The 19934-nt window shown below is 33.6% G+C and overlaps 1 protein-coding gene across 11 annotated transcripts in view; it reads left to right on the forward strand.

Annotated features, from left to right (window-relative positions):
* Positions 1 to 19029, forward strand: part of DNAJB4 (DnaJ heat shock protein family (Hsp40) member B4) — a 44320-nt gene extending 25291 nt beyond the window's left edge. For 7 of the 11 annotated variants that reach the window (XM_077905143.1, XM_077905145.1, XM_077905142.1 and 4 more), the window contains 2 exons: positions 15668 to 16236; positions 17818 to 19029. In XM_077905143.1, the coding sequence (XP_077761269.1) occupies positions 15802 to 16236; positions 17818 to 18051 (669 nt within the window). In that variant the 5' untranslated portion in view covers positions 15668 to 15801 and the 3' untranslated portion in view covers positions 18052 to 19029. Of the gene's footprint in view, positions 1 to 9189; positions 9432 to 15667; positions 16237 to 17817 lie in introns of all 11 variants that reach the window. The other 4 variants (XM_077905139.1, XM_077905138.1, XM_077905136.1 and 1 more) reach the window with 1 other exon arrangement.
* The last annotated feature ends 905 nt before the right edge of the window (positions 19030 to 19934 follow it).

Below are 19934 nucleotides of genomic sequence, written 5' to 3' on the forward strand. Positions count from 1 at the left end.
CAGGTCGTAAGTTCAAGCTCCTCGTTGGGCGTAAAGTTACTCAAAAAACAACAAAACAAAATTTTGAGAATACATTTTTCCCTTTTACTTTTAAATTTTTAAGTAGATGTATTTTTTTAGAGCAGCTTTAAGTAGCAAAAATTGAGTAGAACGTAGAGTTTTCCCATAAACATCCACCCCACCCCATTATCAATATCTTCCACTAGATGGAACATTTATTTACAACTAATGAACTTATATTGATACATTATCACCCAGAGTCTGTAATTTACATTATGGTACACTTTTGGTGTTGTACATTTTATTATTTTGGACAAATGTATGATGACATGTACCCACAATTTCAGTATCATACAGATTAGTTTCACTCCCCTAAAAATCCTCTGTACTCTACCTATTTACCCATCCCTTCCCAGTAACCCCTGACAACCCCTACTTTTTTTTTTTTTTTACTGTCTCCATAGTTTTACCTTTTCCAGAATGTCATACAGTATATGGCCTTTTCAGACTAGTTTCTTTCACTTAGTAATATGCATTTACAGTCCCTCCAGTGTCTTTTCCTGGCTTGCTAACTCATTTATTTTTTGTACTGAATAATACTTTATTGTCTGAAAGACCATAGTTTATCACATTCATTCACCTACTAGAAGACATCTTGGTTACTCCCAAGCTTCCAAGTTTGGGCAATTATGAATGAGGCTGCTATAAACATCCATGTGCAAGTTTTTGTGTAGACCTAGGTTTTTAATTCCTTTGAGTAAATACCAAGAAACATGATTGTGTTTAGGATCTATGATAAGTGTAGTTTTTCTAAGAAACCACCAAATTATCTTCCAAAGTGTACCATTTTGCATTCCCATCAACAGTGAGTGAGAATTCCTATTGCTCTACAGCTTTGCTAGCGTTTGGTGTTGCCAGTGTTCTGGATTTTGGCCATTCTAATAGCTATGTTGTGGTATCTTTGTCTTTATTTGCATTTCACTGACGACATTTGATATGGAGCATCTTTTCATGTGCCATCTGTATCTTTTTTGGTGAGGTTTCTGTTAAGGTGTTTGGCCCATTTTTAAATTGGATTGTTTGTTTTCTTATTGTTGAGTTTTAAGAGTTCTTTATGTATTTTGGATAATAGTCCTTTATCAGATATGTCTTCCTTTTTTCTCTCTCAAGATTTTACTTAAACTCTAAACAGGTTAGTTAACATATAGTGTAGTATTGGTTTCAGGAGTAGGATTTGGTGATTCATCACACTTATATATAAAACTCAGTGCTCATCCCAGCAAGTGGATCTCCTTAAATGCCTGTCACCCATGTAGCCCATCCCCTCTACCCACCTTTCCTCCAGCAACCCTCAGTTTGTTCTCTAGACTTAAGAGTCTCTTATGGTTTGCCTCCCTCTCTGTTTTTTTTTTCCCTCTGTTTTTATCTTATTTCATTTTTCCTTCCCTTCCCCTTTGTTCATCTGTTTTGTTTCTTAAATTCAGAAAAGTGAAATCATATGGTATTTGTCTTTTCTGATTGACTTATTTTGCTTAGCATAATACACTCTAGTTCCATCCACATTGTTGCAAATTCAGATGTCTTTTGAAATATTTTCTCCCAATCTGTGGCTTGTTTTCTCGTTCTCTTGACAAAGCCTTTCTCAGCAGAAAATTGTGATTTTAGTGTAGCCCAGCTTATCAATTCTCTCTTTCCTGAACTGTTCCTTTGGTAGTATATTTAAAAATCATTGCCAAACCCAAGGTCATGGGAACTAAGATTTTTATAGTTTTGCATTTTATACTTAGGTCTGTGATCCATTTTGAGTTAATTCTTTTTTTTTTTCTTAAAGATTTTATTTATTCATGAGAGACATAGAGGCAGAGAGAGAAGCAGGCTCCATGCAGGGTGCCCCACGTGGGACTGAATCCTGGGTCTCCAGGATCACACCCCGGGGGGGAAAAGGCAGGCACCAAACCCCTGCGTCACCCAGGCATCCCCATTTTGAGTTAATTCTTGTGAAAGGTTTAAGGTCTGTGTCTAGATTCATTTCTTTGCAAGTAGATATCCCGTTGTTCCAGCACTATTTGTTGAAAAGACTACTTTTTCTTCAATATATTGCCTTTGCTCTTTTGTCAAAGATAAGTTGACTGTATTTATACATGTCTCTATTTCTGAGTTCTCTATTCTGTTCGATTGGTCTATTTGACTGTTTTTTAACCAATATCACAGTCTTGATTACTTTGTTTGAAATAGTCCATGTATTTGAGATTTGCATTTGAAATGCAATGAATCCTATCTATATGAAAGTTTAATGGTTTTAAATGTTAACAGAGTCAAGATGAGTAAGTAGCAAATATTAACTGGAGTAATTGGAAAAAGCCATTTATTCTTAGTTGGACCGCTGTTGTGTATGGACGTATATGCTTATAAGTAAATTTTTTTCTAGAAAAAAGTTATTCTAGTTCGTATGATGAGATTATCATCATCACAATAGTAGCTAACACTTCCATAGCCCTCACTGTGTGCCAGTCTCATTTAAGTGTATCTCATTTAATCCTCACAACAGCCCTATGAAGTATATATTAACACTAATCTCATTTGACATATGAGGAAACTGAGGCTCAGAAAAGTTAAGTTCAAGGCCACACAGCTATTAAGTGATGTTGTCAGGACTCTAACCCAGGCTGTCTGGCTCTAAAACCTGTGTTTTTTAACGACTCTGCTATCAGTATTCCCTGGTGCCACCTTAGCAAATTTTATAACCATTATTCAGCTATCTGAAGCACTGTGAGAACAAGATGTAAAAGAGCCTCAGTTTATTTATTCTTGGATAAGAAGTATTGGGGAATAGAAGTCACAACTTACTAAAATTAATCACTTGAGAAATTTCTGAACTAAATGTACCTATTTAAGAATTAAATTAAAAAAAAGAATTAAATATTGACAGATAAAGCTTCCAACAGGAACATTGGTAAAATATTAGAAGTCATTTGTTTTTAAGTATTTAAGTGATGATCTGAATTTTAATGGTGATTTCTTTTGAGACTCTGGAAGGCATACTGTGTCTTTCTTTGTGCTAATGTATTATAAACTGAGAAATGATTTGTGAATTGGAGAAAAAAAACCTTTTGAAATTGTCTGTTAATAAAGCCAAAGTAGAAAGTGAAGATGGATGGCATCAGTTGAATGACTAGTTACATACTTTTAAGATTTTTTTTGTGTATGATAAAGTACTTATTTTTAGCTCTTATTCTCTAAACATATTTAATATTTTAAATTGTGATTATACAATTGAAAAGGACTCATACTTCTGTAAAAATAACTTATCTACACTTACCGTGGAAGCATGATACTGCAAATAAGGAAGCTTTGTTAAAGTTATTGGAAAAAATATGTCATTAGGATTTTTACTTAATTCTAGGGATCCCTGGGTGGCGCAGCGTTTTAGCGCCTGCCTTTGGCCCAGGGCGTGATCCGAGACTCGGGATCGAATCCCACATCGGGCTCCCGGTGCATGGAGCCTGCTTCTCCCTCTGCCTGTGTGTCTGCCTCTCTCTCTCTCTCTCTCTCTATCATAAATAAATTTAAAAAAAAAAAGAATTTTTACTTAATTCTGGCCCATGTCTCCATAAGATAGTGACACACTTCCTCCAAATATATTATTGGGCACAAAAACTGTTAAACTCTATTAAGTAAAAAAAACTTTGATAAGCAAAATAATAAACGTCCTTAAGTTTTCTGATTTAGTTGAAAAATTAAAATCTCTTACCTTCATTTACAGATGAGTCACCCCTACCCCAGCATGAGAACTTGACCTTGTAAATTGTAAATATTAAGATGAAAAACCTATTTGTAATTCTTTCTTTTATTTCTCTTTCTTTTCTTTTATTTCTTTTATTTCTTTTATTTATTTATTTATTTATTTATTTATTTATTTATTTATTTATTTATTTATTTTTAAAGTAAGCTCTACACTCAATGTGGGGCTTAAACTCATGACCCCAAGATCAAGAGTCACATGTGCCAACTGAGCCAGCCATATATATAAAAAATACCTATACCTATAAAATCATATAAGCAGGACTTATGTGATTTTTAAACGGTATTTCAAATAGACTATTATGTAGTCTTCTTGGCTTTGTTTTTTTTTGTTTTGTTTTGTTTTTGTTTTTTTTACTTTTAAAAATATTAAATGAGACTTGTTTATATCTCAACTCCATTTTCCCTAAAAACTGTCGCTACTTTTTTCCATTTACATACTCTATTTTTGTCATTATAATTATTTATAGGGATGAAATTATCAGACACCCACATTAAAAAAAAAAAATAACACGGGCAGCCCCCGTGGTGCAGCGGTTTAGCACCGCCTGCAGCCCAGGGCGTGATCCTGGAGACCCGGAATCGAATCCTACATCGGGCCCCCTGCATGGAGCCTGCTTCTCCCTCTGCCTGTGTCTCTGCCTCTCTCTCTAGCTGTGTCTCTATGAATAAATAAATTAAAAAAAAAAAACCAGCCTTTAAAAAAAAATAACACTACACTCTTAGATGAAAAAAATTTAGTGTAAAGTGATTGTGTAATGGATTTTTAACCCCTAAGTGGTAGAGGAGACAGCTCAGTTTGAAAAAGAAAATGTAAGAGTAAAATTTCTCTAAAGTACTATGTAGTTTAGTAATTATATCTATCCACTACCCTATTGCATCGAATTGCAAGGAGTATAATGGTATATTTGATAGTTTTTTTCTTTGCATTATTTCTAGGGACATATTTCCAGGTATGGTATTTACAGAGATTTTAAAATCATTTTGAATAATTTTTCCCAGGGTCTCCTGGATGACTCCGTTGGTTAAGTGTCTGACTCTTGATCTCAGCTCAGGTATTGAGCACAGGGTCATGAGTTCAAGCCTGGTGTTGGCTCTACACTGGAGCCTACTTAAAAAAGGAAAACATGTTCCCAAATAGTTTTAAAATTATTTTTATTATTTTTTATATTTATATTGTTTATTTTATTATTTATTTATTTTTAATGGATAAATGGGTATTTATTTCATTATTACCCATTTTGAACTATCAGTTTACATCACATATACTTATTTTGTGTATCTGTATATCTCACTGTATTAGTTTCCTAGGGCTGCTAAAACAAATTGTCACAAAGGAGACATCTTAAAACAACAGAAATTGATTCTCACACTTCTGGCAGCTAAACCAAGATATGGGTAGAGCCATGCTCCTTTCAAAGGCTCTGAGAGATAATCCTAGGAGAGTAATATATATAGATCTACACATTTCAGGTATAACTTTTCTGCTTATTTGAGTGTCTCTCATCCTTTTAAAATAAAAATGTAGTGGATTTTATTTTATTTTTATTTTTTAATTTTTAAGTAGGCTCCACACTCATCATGGAGACCAACTTAGGGCCTGAACTCCCAACCCTGAGATCAAGATCTGAGCTGAGATTAAGAGTTGGACACTTGGGGTGCCTGGGTGGCTCCATGGTTGAAAGTCTGTGTTCGACTCAGGTCGTGATCCACAGTCCTGGGATTGAGTCCTGCATCAGGCTCCCCACAGGAAGCCTGCTTCTCCCTCTGCCTATGTCTCTGCCCCTCTCTGTGTATGTCTCATGAATAAATAAATAAAATCTTAAAAAAAAAAAAAAAAAGTTGGATACATAGCCAACTGAGCCGTCTAGGTGCCCAATGAATTTTAGCTCTTAAAAAAAAAAAAAAAAAAAGAATGTTTTCCTTTGGTAGCCTGAATGTACTGTCCTTTTTTCCTGGGCCTACCTTGTTTCCTGGGCTGCATGTTGCTTTTCTGTTCACTTGACATAGAAGGGCAGTGGAGGGGTTGTCAGGTTCACTGGGCTCTGGGTATGAGTTGGCCTTGATCGCCCCCAACCTCCTCCTGATACTGCTACATTTATTTTCTTTATTGAAGTATAGTTGACATACAATGTTGCATTAGTTTCAGGTCTACAACATGATGATTCAGCAACTCTATAGTTATGTTCACCACAAGTGTAGCTATTATCTGTTACTATACAATGCTATTATAATACCATCAACTGTATTCTCTGTGTTTAACTTTCATCTTTGTGATTTATTCATTCCATACATATAATATCTTCCTTATCCATTCATCTATGAATGGACACCTAGGTTGCTTCCATATCTTGGCTATTGTAAAATAATGCTGTAATGAACTTGTGGGTGCATATATCTTTTTGAATTCGTGTTTTGTTTCCTTTGAATAAATACCCAGTAGTGGAATTACTGGGTTGTGTGGCATTTCTATTTTTAAATTTTTGAGGAAGCTCCATACTGTTTTCTACAGTGGCTGCACCAATATACATTCCTACCAATAGTGCACAAGGGTTCCCTTTTCTCCACATCCTCACCAACATTTGTTTTTTCCTGTCTTTTTGATATTAGCCATTCTGACTGGTGTGAAGTAGTATCTCATTGTAGTTTTGATTTGCATTTTTTCATGTGTCTGTTGGCATTGTTTCCAAATGTCTGAAAGAATTATTTACTCATTTGATCAAAAACTAGCTAGATTTTTAAAATTATTTAAAGTCTTCAAATTATAATTGCTTCTTTATTAACTTGAAATTTCAAAGTTGAGGTGAATTCTTGCTTTTCAAATTTAGCACTGTGATTCTTTTTTGTGTGTATGATACTTGAAGAAATATGAAAATCCTTTATCATCCTTCTCTATATGTGGAAAGTCAGATTTGTTTCCATTTGTTAAGCTATAATGCATTTCTTGGAAATGTGAAAGATCTAGCCTTTGGGTTCTAGATTTTTTTTTTTTAAAGATTTTATTTATTTATTCATGATAGACATAGGGGGAGAGAGAGGCAGAGACACAGGCAGAAGGAGAAGCAGGCGCCATGCAGGGAGCCTGATGTGGGACTCGATCCCAGGTCTCCAGGATCACACCCCAGGCTGAAGGCAGCGCTAAACCGCTGTGCCACTAGGGCTGCCCTAGCCTTTGGGTTCTAAAGTCCTTTAATATGTCAAGTCCTGATAATATTTCTAGCTATCTGAAAATGATTGAATCACATAAGAATCTTTTTTTTTTTCTCCCAGCATTACCCACCAGAACAATTCAAACTTTTCATAGATAGTAATGTCAGTGTTCCTTTGGTAGTAAATATTTAAAGGAGCAATTAATTCTAGAAAAAGTGATTTTTATTACATTTTTACTATACTCTAGATGCTGATCATTGCACTGGACTTCAACTTGCTTTTTTTTTTTTTTTAACTAGGAGTTTTATGATGACTTTGGATATCATCAATTTTCCCTAAGTTTTTTTTGGATTTGAATGGTTAACCTTTTGACATTGAGTATCTGTGAGACTAAAAAATTAGCTTGAATTGCCAACTGACAAACATCTGTAACCGGTAAATAGGCTAGACAGATGCTATACATTTCTGATACCAAAGTATTTTTAAAGGAGAGAGTTTTGAAAAATAGGAAATCCTAGCTGTCAAATGTACAAAGATGAACATTCTGAAAGAATTGCTGAATCATGAATGTAAAGCTGCTCGGGATATAGAGTAGATGTTTCCATATCTTTAAAGGTTAACATGTGATCATTACCTTTTCATATACTCTAAACATATATGTACATTTACTTTTCCTTTACATGTTCTGTTTTTAAGTTTACAGATGTAAGGTATTTATAGGGCTCTGTGCAATTCTTTTGACATTTTCTTATTAGTCCATCTTTCCATTATATTAGTAATGGGAATATTTTTGAAAAGATGACAATACAGCAGATAAAAGATGAGTAATATATATTGAAAATATTTCTCATAAGTATCCTATATATCCTATATCCTGTGTGTGTGTATTATATAATATATGTTATATATTATATAATACACACACAGACATCAAAAGGGTATGTAAATGATATGACAAACTTTATTAAGAAAAAAATACAAAACTACAACAAATAAATATAAATATTAGAAAAAAAGGACTAAAAGGAAATATACTAACATTTAGCAGGGATTTCCTAAAGTGGTATGATAGGTTTTTATTTTATATTTTTTTCTTCTTTTTTCTTTCTGTGTTTTCCAAAATCTTCAGCTATGAGTATTGCTATTTGTAATTAGGAAATGTGTATTTAAAAGGAAAAAATATTTCTCATATCACTGCCCCATAAATAGCCTATCCAGATTTTAAGATGATCCAGTCAAGGTCTTATAAGAAACATGAGTATTTACTGTCTGTAACCTGATACTTGTCTTCTATCTTTCCTGCAGCACAAAAATTCTTTAAATAGTGACCCTAGGAATTGGGCGGAGGCCGGGAGGGAGGGAAAAGTGGGATCTCATTCTGTTTTTGCTGAAGTAACTAAAATCAGATATGAAACTTTCACAAATAATTAGTTTGCCAGAACTATTAACTCTTGTATACTACAAAAAACTAGTTAAAACCACTAACTAGAATAACATTTAAGCCCCTTACTGCTTTTGATGTTTATAATATGTATATAACCTTTTACAATGTGAAATTGGCATATTGACTTCCTGGCATTTCTGATTGATAGACCCCAGGAATTCTAAAAAATGACACAAATTATCTGAAAATTTTAATTTAAACAACCATATTTTACTATTGTATATCTTACATTTGGATAACTTAAAATACGTAAACTAAGTTCAAGGGTACCTTTAGTTGTATAATACCTTTATTTTAACATAGGATGCTTAATGGCTATAATTATTTTTGTTGTTTTTTTCACCTACGATAGAGTAAATAAATATGTAGTTATGACCTTCTATGCTAAAATATTGTTTTCTTAATCCACTTAGCTTCTTTAAAAAGAAATAAAAATAGGAGAGCCAGAAGGAAAATGAATAGTTAATCGTGGAGGAGGAGAAAACCTAGCTCAGTACTTTGACTAGAGGCAGCTGGGGAAGTGACGTCCTGTAGCATTTGCTGTTCTAGAAAGTACAGAGACACGTAGTGAAAATGGGAGGATCTAGAAGGAGGCCGTCTCCCGTGTAGTGTATATTTATCTGTAAGTGAGCCTTTGGGGAAGGAATTAAATACAGAGACGCTGTTTGCTTGCTGCTTTAGGACAGCGAAGCTGAATTGCTGATTTGCTTTAACTTTTAAAATACCCAGCTTGGTTTATTTTTCTTGGAATTGTTGTATTGCTAAGACTGGGGACGCTGTTTTCTTTCACAAAGGAAAATCTAAGTTCATTTCAAGGCATTCGAAATGGGGAAAGACTATTATTGCATTTTGGGAATTGAAAAAGGAGCTTCAGATGAAGATATTAAAAAGGCTTACCGCAAACAAGCCCTCAAATTTCATCCGGACAAGAACAAATCTCCTCAAGCAGAGGAAAAATTTAAAGAGGTCGCAGAAGCTTATGAAGTATTGAGTGATCCTAAAAAGAGAGAAATATATGATCAGTTTGGGGAGGAAGGTAAGTATTCTGTGTATCTCCTTTGGTCTCTCCGGCTGTCTCACTCTCTTCCCCCCCTTCTTTTTCAGCCTTCTGGTTATTGTTAAGTTAAATTCTCAGACATCAAAACTAAAAAGACAAATAATGGATGAAAACAAGATTTCACCTTTGATCATCTGAATGAATATTATGACACAGCTGTGAATGAAATGTACCTGTTTGCCTTTTTTTATTTTGACATCTTGTAGTAATCTGCCATTAGATTTATAATGTTAACATTGTATATTTGAAAAGAAACCTTAAATTCCCCTACCCATTAATGAATTGTGTCAAAAGTCTTATGCAACCTGTTTTGTTTTCTAATGAATTTTCTGCCAGAACCAATAAAGGTCCTTCTGTCATTTAAAATTTTAAGATCGGCAGTTCAAATTCTGAGTAGTTCATGTTTTATTCACAAAAACAAAGGAAGTTTTTTGCCTTTCTGATAGCAATTTAATTTAGATTGAACAAGATAGAATCGTCTCTCTGAGAAGCAGAAGGCCCAGGCATTTAGCTCTAGTTGTTTTTGGCATTCCGCCTGGAGAGGAAAGAATTTTCCTGATGTCATAAAATACCAGAACAAGTTTTTAGCTTAATTGTAAACAGTAATTGTGTGCCAAGAAAATGAGATCTCAGAAATACAATTTTTGACCTAAAATGGCCACCTAGTTAGAACAATTATTGATTTACTTTTAGGTAACATTATTTCTTTCTTTTGAAATTTTACTATCTAGGTATAAAGGAAAGCATGACAACTTCCCTTTCCTCTCCCTGCCATACTTTTTGTTTCTTGCATTGTGAAATAGAAACTAGTTGAATACAGTAAATGGGGGTTATTAAGATTATCCTTTTATCATTCTGAATTTTACATTTTGTCCCATCACCTCCATGTAAATGTAGATATAAAATAAGACTATTTTAAATTGCTAATTAACAGCAACAACAAAAACACTTTAATCTCTACAGATGATTCTGGGATTTTCAACATTTTGAATCAGGGCTAAGTTATTTCATTATTATTTTTTTCTCTCAAAATATTCTCTTTTAAATCATTGTGGTCATGAAAACTTTATCTCTTTGCCTCCTTTACTGCATTTCACATAAAATTTTCCTAATTAGAAATATATCCTAAAATACAGTGAAGTAGTAACTACTTATTTTGAGTTAAAAAATTAAATTTTTGTAAGTAGGGTGATTGTGTAGAGGGTTTTGTTTTTTCTTTTCTTTTCTTTTCTTTTTTGTTTCATTTTTCTTTTTGATCGAGTTACCAAAAATTGCAGTTTCTGCTCTTGGTTTTGGTGTGATTAGGACCTGCAGTGTCAGGTTCCTGCAAAGTAAATATTGAAAAAGGCAAATAGTGGCCAGTGGAATCCTGCTTATTCCTTACGGCCCATAGTAATCAAAATACTGTGATTTGGTTCATCTCAAAAGCGAAGCAGGATTCGGAGATACTACAATATACTCTTTCTAAAGAAGCTATTTGTAATTTTGTAAAGAAATCTATAAACGTAGAGTAACACTATACATTCCCATTAAAAAGCGGATACCCCTGCTTACACCACATCTCACCGATAGCCTCCAGTTTGTTTATTACTAAGCCATAGGATTTAGTGTTTTCTAAGGATATTTGTCTTCAGAATATTCACATCATCAAAGGATACATGACATTATCTCTCAATAGTGTTTTTCTGGAATGCTGTTTCTCTAGTTTCAGTTTTACTGATCATTATCAGTTAATGAATTTTTTAAAAATGAAAGCAGTATCATCTATGTGTCATGAATCTTTTCTTTTCTTCATTTAGATAATTGATATAAGCAATAGAGGTAATAGGGGAGTAAGTTTTTTAAAGCATTGAAATTTATTTAGAAATATCATTGTCTAGTTATTAGTTACTTAAAAAGATAGCTAGGTTAAAATTATTTGATTACTTTTTAGAAATTATTCTTCCTTTACAGAAAAGCACTATATTTACTTGCTCTTTATTCAGAATAACTCATTTATTCTTTGACAAAATCCCTTTTGGGTATACTGTTTAAATGTGGGAAAACATTTTTTTCTCTTGCCTTTCACTGGTCAGTTTGTGTCTGCAGGCCTGGCTCCGTAGCCTTAATGTGATTCTCCAGTAGTAACAAAACACTGAATTTTAGGACTGTGGAGCTGTTAGTTAATTTATGTTATATACATACCCCCCCCCACCCCCATTATTACACTCTCTTTCAAGGCCTGGGACAGTGGGAACAGGAACCATGAACTGAGAAGTGTATGAATTGAACATGCTGAATTTATATATTTAGAAACTAAGAGAACCAGTGATCCAGTTTATTCATGTTTTGAAAATCTCTAATAGCCACAATTTTAAAGGCTGGGTTTTAAAATATTTGGATAAAAATAGAGATGTTTTAAATTTACCATATGACCCAGCAGTTCCACTCATAGGAATCTATAAAAGAGAAATGAAAACATGGGTCCACAAAAAGACATGTATGTGAATGTTCATAGCAGCATTATTTGTAATGGCCCCAAACTGGGAACAATTAAAAAGTACTATCATTAAGTGAATGGATAAACAAAATGTGGTGTATATGTATTTGTATGTGTACACACACACACACATGAATACTGCTAGCAATTAAAAAGATTGATTTAATGAAACATTCTACAACATGGATGAACCTCAAAAACTATGCTAAATAAAAGAAGTCAGATGTCAAAGGCTACATATTCTATGGTTCCATTTACATGAAATGCATGGAAAAGGCACATTTATAGAGAAAGAAAGCAGATCAGTGAGTTACCTACTGTTAGAAGTGGGAGCAGGAGTTAGCTGTAGATAGAAACTAGAGAACCCGTTGGGTTAGTAGAAATGATCTATAACTGGACTGTGATGATGGCTGCACAATTCTACAACTTTACTAAAATCACTGAATTATATATTTTCAATGGATTAATTTTATAGTGTATAATAAGTAAACCTATTTTTTTAAATAGAGACATGTTTTCCATAGTTGAATCATTTGAAAACAAAAAAACCACAACTACAGAAATTTAAAATTGGGTTTTGAACATGTCTTCTCCAAAAAGTTTTAGGTTTAGTTCTGATTTGCTCAGTGGATGTCAACCGAAGTTTCTATAAAAGACTAAAAGGAAAAAAAAAGACTTCCAGTAACACATCCTTACAGTATCCTAGTTCTCTAACTAGGATTTCTTTTTCTTTAAGCCTTTTTTGGTTTGTAGTTTACTCAATAACTTTAACTACTGAAAGGTAGTATTTATATGATCAAACTTGTGTTTAGTATATTAATCTTTATACCAGCTTGTTCCTTCAGTTCTTTAGTTTATGTATTTAATCAACTGGATCTTTTTATTTTTAAAAATAAGTTGGATTTTTGTGAGTCAAAACTGCTTAAAGGATCTCATTATGCTAGTAATTCTGTAAGTCTTGCTCTAAATCTAGATTTTTACATATCAGATCTTTCTAAAGTGAGAGTTATTAAAGTCCTATAATTTTTTCTTTGAAATCCTAATTCTTCTCCAATGCTGCTTCTTTTGACAAACTTTCAACTAATGGAAATCTGGTTATAGATAGTATACTGAACACATATTTATTTTTGGATTGCAAATTGGTTGGTGGGTTGGTTGGTTTTAAATAATAGTAATCTTGCTACAGCATAGGCAAATGTTGATTCTTGAACATATTCCTTGATCACACAAAGTGATGATGGTGTCTAGAAAATATCTTGGAGACCAGAGGGAATGCAGTTGAATAATAACGTTTTCCATAAGCAGTCAAAATGTATGTAATAGAGCATTGACTGTATAGTTGATAACACGCCTATTATAATTCAAGTGCTGGGCGATGCAAGCGATACTTGCATAATAATTCATATTATATTGTTGTGAATTTTGGTAGGATTTCCATAGTCGTTAGAGTAGCTTTGTCTTTTATCAAAGCTATGTACTTGACTGTTTAATGTCAAGGAAGACCTCAAAGCTTCATTGGTGGCTTTTTGTCAGCTTTGATAAATGTCACTTCAGACTGTGTCAGTCTTCTCAGGGACTCTGTAATCCTGATTGAGTTAGGATTTTTGGCAGAGGAGGAAGAGGTTTTAGGGAAAAGCCAAACCCATAATGTAATAACTTAAAATGTTATTCCTTCTTTTCATGGATTTACTATGAGTCTAAAACATTTAGATCTTGTCTTGTAGAGAGTTAGATTGGGCAAGCTAACTTACTTAATTTATATAATTAACTCAAACTTACTCAATTTATATTATTAACTCTCTATTAAACTATTATATTCTATTATATTTGTGGGATGTGAGATGAAATGGTTGAAGTAATTTCAGCATTGGTTTAGTCACATTGGTCATGACCTTGAGTTATATCCATAACCTGTCATTTATAAAAATCTATCACTAGCTTTTTTTTTTTTTAACATTTGGAGTTATGACTGTACCACTAAAGTTTACATATAAAAAAGAAGTTTTGTATGAGCTGCATGTTAAAAGTCCTTGTTCAACTTATACTTATCATTCTGTCTCTATAAGGCCTATCCTAACTGCTCTTTGGATATATCATTCAATACATATTTTGATAGTGTTCAGGTTATTAGACTTTTCTTGGTCTCTCCAGATTTCTATTCATGGATGAAGTTAAAAATGTAAACACCAGGGCAGTCCAGGTGGCTCAGCGGTTTAGCTCTGTCTTCAGTCCAGGGTGTGATCCTGGAGACCTGGGATCAGGTCCCGATTCCAGCTGCCTGCATGGGGCCTGCTTCTCCCTCTGCCTGTGTCTCTGCCTCTTTCTCTCTCTGTGTCTCTCATGAATAAATAAAATCTTAAAAAAATATGTAAACATCAGCTGAGACTGTTGGCTGAAATAGAATATATGTGCGCTTTTTAATGGAGGAAGCCAAATAGAATAAAACATGCAAAACTAAATCTCTGAAAGCATGCTGAGTATAATTTTTTTTATTAAATCTCATATGTGTGTGTATATGTATGACTATACTTTATATTGCTTGCTTTTGCCTATCCTGACACTCAAGATACCTTTTAAAGTTTAAATAGACTTTAAGAACTAGTTCATTCTGTATTCAGTAAACACTAGCATCTATCATTTTCAGCCCTGTATACATGAGCAATGCAAAAATGAATAAAATGTATTTCCTGCCCTCAAATTACTGTTTGAAAGTATTAGAATCTCTTAGTTTAGTCTAATGGATTTATCACAGTTTTAACATTTTTTAGATTCTCTTCCTGCTTATTTCCTTGGTCAGGAATGTCCGTAAGACTCATTCAGAAACTTTGCTACTATTGTAATGATACAAATCCTTGTCAGTATTGATCCCTTAAAAGATCACTATCTAATGTTTTTGTTTTTTAATAGAAACTTTCTTTGATATATAACAGAAAATGCTGCTTCAAACATTTGTGGTCGCTGGTGAGCTACATATTTAGGTGCACCTTGCAGAACGGTTGTCCATAATAGACAGAAATAACCAGTCCAAAGAACTTACGTGTCAATAAGGTTTACAGCACTTGATTTTAGTTTTCTTTCTACATGCTGTTGAAATTAATGCTATCACGTGGTGTGCCTAGATAAGCAATTTTGTCAGATATAATAAGGATAATAATTTTAGAGTCTAAAAAAACATTTTTCATAGGTGGTCCTATTGTTTCTTTTTCCCCTTCCTGCCACAGAAAGAGATGTATTTTAATTTATTCTTAAACAGTAAAAGCTGACCTGAAATAAAGCTAGTCAGTATGAATATGGTATTTTATATTATTGATAATGCTCACTGGTTAAAATGGCACTTAAAGATTTATGCATTTTGCACTGATTACCAAAGACCTATTTCAATTGACTTCTTTTGAAAACTCACATTTATATGCTTCAGTTTGTCAAGCCAGTAGCTTATGAGGTAAGAGGTTCCTGCTTTTATTTTCTTATTTATCTATGGAACAAAAATTCAGGAATAAGTTGTCATAAAGGTGGGGATTTGGAGGAAGAACTTGAAAGCTAAAAATTTAACTCAGGTTGGAATGAATGGTCAAAAGTTAGGTAGCTGTTCTGTATTTAGTAATAACAGCATGTCTGGCCAATATTAATAGATTGTAACCTAAGTTGGCCAAAGCTTATTAATAATACAATTTTTGCAAGTTTAACTTTCAAGAGTTGCAAGCTTTTTTCTAATCATGTTTATCTGTTCATTTAGGGTTGAAAGGAGGAGCAGGAGGCACTGATGGGCAAGGAGGTACCTTCCGGTACACCTTTCATGGCGATCCTCATGCCACATTTGCAGCATTTTTTGGAGGTTCCAACCCCTTTGAAATTTTCTTTGGAAGACGGATGGGTGGTGGTAGAGATTCTGATGAAATGGAAGTAGATGGAGATCCTTTTAGTGCCTTTGGATTCAGCATGAATGGATATCCAAGAGACAGAAATTCTGTGGGGCCATCCCGCATCAAACAAGATCCTCCAGTTATTCATGAACTTAGAGTATCACTTGAAGAAATATATAATGGTTGTACCAAACGGATGAAGATTTCTCGGAAAAGATTGAATCCTGATGGAAGGAGTTACAGATCTGAGGACAAAATTCTCACCATCGAGATTAAAAAAGGGTGGAAAGAAGGCACCAAAATTACTTTTCCAAGGGAAGGAGATGAAACACCAACTAGTATTCCAGCAGACATTGTTTTTATCATTAAAGATAAAGATCACCCAAAATTTAAAAGAGATGGATCAAATATAATTTACACTGCTAAAATTAGTTTACGAGAGGTAAGTTAGTAGGACCTGGGATTCTGAAACCAAACAGAATTATGTGTCTGATCTTAGAGAGCTTATCTAACTAATAGATAATATTTATTAAATATTTACTACACATTATTTTTTAAATTCTCATAAGAACCCTCTAGAGGGGTACCTGGGTGGCTCAGTCGTTTAAACATCTGCCTTTGGCTCAGGTCATGATCCTCAGGGTCCTGGGATCAAACCCCACGTTGGGCTCCTACTCAACGGGGAGTCTGCTTCTCCCTCTCCCTCTGCCGCTGCCCCTGCTTGTGCTCTCTCTCTTTCTCAAATAAAATCTAAGAAAAAAAAAGGAACCCTCCAGAGGTAGTACTACTATTATACCTCTTTTATGGATAAGATAATGTTTTCTAAGTTTAGTTAGCTATACTAACTATTTAAATGCCAACTTTAAGTGCTAACCAGATATGTAGTATGAAGCCTAACACTGGCTTATCTCTACCCAGTTTTTATAGGTATGATTTATGAGATATGCATTATAATTATAGTCTGTGTATTCGATTTTTTTCCAAATTGTTATTTGGAGTAATAATTATTATAAGAAAAGAGTTTATTTAAAATAATTTATAAGGGTACTGCTTTAATATGAGTCCTTATTTGTTCTATTTTTAGACACCATTTTTCAAATTGGATTATAATCTTGTAGATATAGCCATGTCAGTTCACTGCTTAAAATTCTTAAATGATTCCACACAGCATCTACCATAAAGGTCCAGACTTTTTTTTTTTTTTTTCAGACTTTTTAGCTTAAAAGGTCATTTTAAATCTGATTTCTACCCATCAATGTTTATGCATTTCCCTAAGTTTGCTCTATTATTATCTTACATACATTTATGTCATCATCTGAGCTTTCATCTATGGAACACTGTTGCTCCTCACTCTGCCTCAAAACCTGCTACTGGTCCAATGTTTAGGTGAAGCATTCTATATACTCTCAGAAGCTAAGGGGGTTAATAAGCCGGGTACTAAAATCTCACAATTTTAGTCTCACAAAAGACTTCTGCACTTCTGTGCTAATGTTATATGTATTATTATTACTGGTTTGCTTCTGAGTTCCTAGTGCATTCCCTGAGGTGTCTCTGTTCACAATCCCTAAGTTCAGCATCTAGCAGGGAGGTATGGCATATATAGGCACTCAGTAAACATTTGTTGACTAACCTAATAAATGTATTTCTTATCCTAACATTATTTCTTCCAGAGAAGTAGGTAGTTGCTCTTTTTTCTGTTCTCACTCCTAAATTTCTCCCTCTTTTCTTGTCCAACTCCATCCCTGCATCCTGAATGTTATAATGGCAACCTGAAATATTCCATTTCATTTCAAGGCAATATGGAAGACATCCTTTCTTCTCTTTCCTTTTCTTTTCCTTCTTTTGTTGTATTTTGATCATGCATGTCCTAAAGGAATTTTTTAATAGGGAAAAAGTCTTATAATTATTGATATTTTTTTGGAGGTCAAAATTTTACCTTAGTGGTTTCATCGTTCACACCCAGTTTTTTTGTGGTTGTTGTTTGAAGTTCTGAAGTTTGTTAATTTTACTTGGTCTATTTCAGGCATTGTGTGGCTGCTCAGTTAATGTGCCAACAATGGATGGAAGAACCATACCTATGTCAATAAATGATATTGTGAAACCTGGAATGAGGAGAAGAATTATTGGATATGGGCTGCCATTTCCAAAAAATCCTGACCAGCGTGGTGACCTACTTATAGAATTTGATGTGTCCTTCCCAGATACTATATCCTCATCATCCAAAGAAGTACTTAGGAAACATCTTCCTGCCTCATAGAATGAAAAACTTTGTTACCCATATTTTGATAAGGCACTGAAAATATAAAAGGACTGGCAGTTTACTGATGTAGATGTGAATTCTGTATAAAGATGTGTAAATTATTTTGAGGATTCATTAAATTGCATGAATAGAGACGGGTCAAATAAATAGGCAAAAGGGATTTTTACAGTTAGAGATGAAGAAAAAAAAACATTCACTGTATTTTATTTCATTTCTCCCAAGTCAGAAAGTTTTAGTATTTTGCTTATGTGTAAAATTTGTTTTTGTGGAGTTAGAGGATATATTCCTAATAAAGTACTAGACTATCCAAGTACTTTATTTCTCTTATCTTTACATTGTCAGCATAATAGTTCTCATTTATAATGGAAATTTAAGTTCTTAACTAACCTACACATGTGATCTGTATTTCTAGAAAATAAAAACCCAAGTCATTTGGAAATGTGGCTAACTAGATTTAAATCTCCATCTGAAATGCTGCTATAGGGCTGGGACCCATAAAAAAATATCCTAATGCATATGTTTTACCATTTTGATTTTTAAAGTATGCTGTAGCATTTCTTGATAACACGGTTGTAATGTTCTTAAGGCAGACCTTTTCATCATAAAAAGGACATTAATGGCAAATTTATCTCCTGTGGAAATCCCAATTGCCTGAATTACTGATATTTTAGAAATAGGCTGTTTTTAAAATGCCATATGTAATTTTATGCAAGTTGACTATATATCTTGGACTTAATAAATTATAGGCACTTTTACTGTCCACTAGTTTAAAATAATTTGTTTAATAATAAATATGTTTTTAGAGGAAATATTGTTACTTGGAATTAATTTTCCAATTACACAGTCTTCTATAACTTACTCATCATATGCTATATGTATCTTATGCAATTTCCCTATAAAGAATAAACTACCATTATGGTGTTAAACCAAAATATGGGGAAAATAAACACTAACTGCTGCTTATGAATGACGCTACTACTTGTTATGCATATAAATATTTTACTTTTTCATATGTATAGATTGCATTTCTTAGGTGTTTTAATTTTTTAAATATATTTACATTTAAAAAATTATTTTGTTTTCTTTTTTTTTTTTTTTTTTTAACCATAGTAAGAGTAATGTCTTGAAACAAAGTTTTTGGTTCAAAAGTAGCTTTCAGGAAGATTAATCTATGTACAAGGTGTACATGGATCCTATCACTGTTTAGCAGAGTACAAGTGTTCTTTTAGAAATTCAGTGAATAAGTTGCAATCACTACATACTTTATCACTTACTGCATTGTAATTGACGTGCTGTAAAGCTTACCCTTCTAAAAGAACATAGGTCATGGGGTGCCTGGGTGGCTCACTTGGTTAAGCATCTGCCTTCAGCTCAGGTTATGATCCCAGGGTCCTGGGATTGAGCCTGGCATCAGGCTTCCTGCTCGGCGAGGAGTCTGCTTTTCCCTCTCTCTCTGTGATCTCTCTCGCTCTCACTCTCTCTCAAATAAATAAAAATCTAAAACAAAAAAATCTATATAGTTCAGTGGTTAGTATATTCACAGAGTTGTTTAACCACTAAGTCCAGAACATTTTCATCACCTGAAAAAGAAACTCCTTATCTACTAGCACTCACTTTCTATTCTTCAGTGCCTGATGAGTACAAATTTTCCTGTCTGTACAGATTTGTCTATTCTGGGCATTTGGTACAAATAGGATCAAAGAATATGTGGCTTTTTTCACTTAGTTGCTTCAGCTTAGTGTGATGTTTTCAAGATATATCCATGTTGCATCATGTATCAGTACTTTGTCCTTTTTATGCCCAAATAATGTTCCATTTTGTGGAGATAACACATTTTGTTTATCTGTTAGCTGATGGGCATTTAGGTTATTTCCACTTTT

Source organism: Canis aureus, chromosome 8 (genome assembly GCF_053574225.1).
Source record: "Canis aureus isolate CA01 chromosome 8, VMU_Caureus_v.1.0, whole genome shotgun sequence".
NCBI lineage: Eukaryota > Metazoa > Chordata > Mammalia > Carnivora > Canidae > Canis > Canis aureus.